This window comes from Crocodylus porosus, unplaced genomic scaffold, assembly GCF_001723895.1.
Source record: "Crocodylus porosus isolate Cpor-Errol unplaced genomic scaffold, CroPor_comp1, whole genome shotgun sequence".
NCBI classification, from domain to species: domain Eukaryota; kingdom Metazoa; phylum Chordata; order Crocodylia; family Crocodylidae; genus Crocodylus; species Crocodylus porosus.
Window position 1 is genome coordinate 4,476,007 of NW_017728921.1, and position 1,885 is coordinate 4,477,891.

Here is a 1,885-nt window from a genome sequence, read left to right on the forward strand (position 1 = left end):
GCGCCCCAGCGAGCTGGGAGGCCAACGGCTGCCGAGTCTGCACGAGGAGAACGGGGAGCGGGTGGAAGAAACACCGCCGGCTCGAGTGCAAAGCCCTTATCTCAGAGGAAGCATCATGCCGCAGGCTGCAGAGCAAGGCCGCGCCACGGCGGAGGGTGCCGCGTGGAGGGGTGGCCCCCGGGCCCGTCGGTGCTAGCCGAGCCGGGAGCCTAGAGCGGGGACACGTCCCACAAATGGGAACCAGGAGCTGTGTGGTGGGAAGTGGGGGCCAGAGAAATGGCACTTGCAGGGGGCAAGATGCCAGGGAAAGGTCCAGGCCCCGGCCTGCCAGTCATTGCCCTGGGCGCCCGGCTGCAAAGCGGCACCGGGATTGCAGAGCCCGGTGCAATAATTGCTGGTGCAACTATCTGTGCGAGGCTGCCAGGAGGGAGCTACGCCTGGCGTGTCTGCCGGAGGAGGGAAGAGAGCTGGGGCCACTGAGGACCATCTCCCGTGGGCTGGGACAGAGGTCCCCGAGGCCCAGTGCCTGGTCTTCAAGGAGGCCTGGTGTCAGCCAGCCAGCCAGCATCCCTGCGGAGGGGCAAGCAGCCTCAACCCCCCCGGGACACGTGCAGGCTCCCAGCCCCATCCTGCAGAGCAGCTCTGCTTTCGTTTCTGCTGCTCCATCCCAAGGCTTCCTCGCAGCCCCGGGCTCTCTTCCGCTCCCGCTCTGTGGCAAGAGCAGGATAGAGAACTGAAATTTCAAAATGAAGATGCGAGCCGGCTCCGTGCAGCTCCCTCCCGACCCCCGGCCGCACTTCGCCTGGATGCACGACTACCCACCCCGGCCTCGCGGAAGAGACGTGGCTGCAAACACACACGGCTTGAGAGAGTGGAGTTTAATGGCATTCATTTCAGGAAAGGAGCAAAAACAGTCCCCTCTCCTCTGTCCACTAGTGTAAATTAAAGCAGTGCCCAGAGTCCGAGCCAGATCGCCGGCTGGTGGAGACGCGTGCGACGGGCCGTGCTAGTGGAGACCGGCGCAGGGTCACCTCTTTGCAAAGAGGCACCCGCAGGGCAAGAGGCTCTGGACCCCCCAGCCCGGCATTAGGCCAAGGCCAGAGGGCGACCCCCTGTCCCCAAACGCCGTTGGTCCCTAGCACATGCTTATTGCTGAAGGCTTCGATCTTGCAGGCTGCCAAGCAGAGCACGCTCGGTTCTTCGCCAGACTGGGTCCTATCCTGGCTAGAGACGGCGCCCTCCGCACTCACAGATGCACGGGGCGGCCGTACGGCACGGGGGCTGGCGAGCGGGCGGCCAGCCAGGACACTGCTTCAAAGAGAGCATTGCCAGGGACTCGGAGTATCCGGGACTCCTCGAGCCAGCGGCCACGTCCCTAATGGTCCGGCAAGAAGCTGCTCAGCGTCAGGTTGTCTCCCTCCGCCTCCGAGCAGTTGTCTGGGAACCTCCTCATCCTCCGCGCGGGGACGGGTCTCCCTCCGTTGGCCCCCTGCTCGCCGTCGGGCAGCAGGGACGAGATGCACACCATCTCGGTGTTGCTGTGCCGCAGCCTCTGGTAGGCGTGCTTCTGGCGCCACAGCATGGTGGCCAGGACGAGCGCGCAGACGATGAAGGTGGCGGCGACGAAGGCTAGGATGAGGATGCCCAGCAGGCATTTCCCCATCAGCTCCTCCGTCGGGCTGTGTGACATCTCCACGGCGGCCTGTGTCGTGCCGAAGCCCCCTGCCCTGAAGGTGGGGTGGGAAGAGCCGGGCTCCCCCTCCGCCACGAGGTCCGACGGCTCAGTCGTGTCCGTGTCGTCCACGGGAGCCTCCGTGGAGACGCTTGCCCGAGCGCCGGGCAGCAAAGTGGAGGTCTCCTTCTTGCTCTTCTTTCCCCCCAGCAC

The 1,885-nt window shown here is 65.4% G+C and overlaps 1 protein-coding gene across 1 annotated transcript; it reads right to left on the bottom strand.

Annotated features, from left to right (window-relative positions):
* Positions 1-867: 867 nt before the first annotated feature.
* Positions 868-1,879, bottom strand: SELPLG (selectin P ligand; the record flags this gene model as incomplete). Its single annotated transcript, XM_019539420.1, has 1 exon — positions 868-1,879. A coding segment is annotated over one exon (504 nt), but the record flags the coding sequence as incomplete, so codon positions are not given.
* Positions 1,880-1,885: the final 6 nt, after the last annotated feature.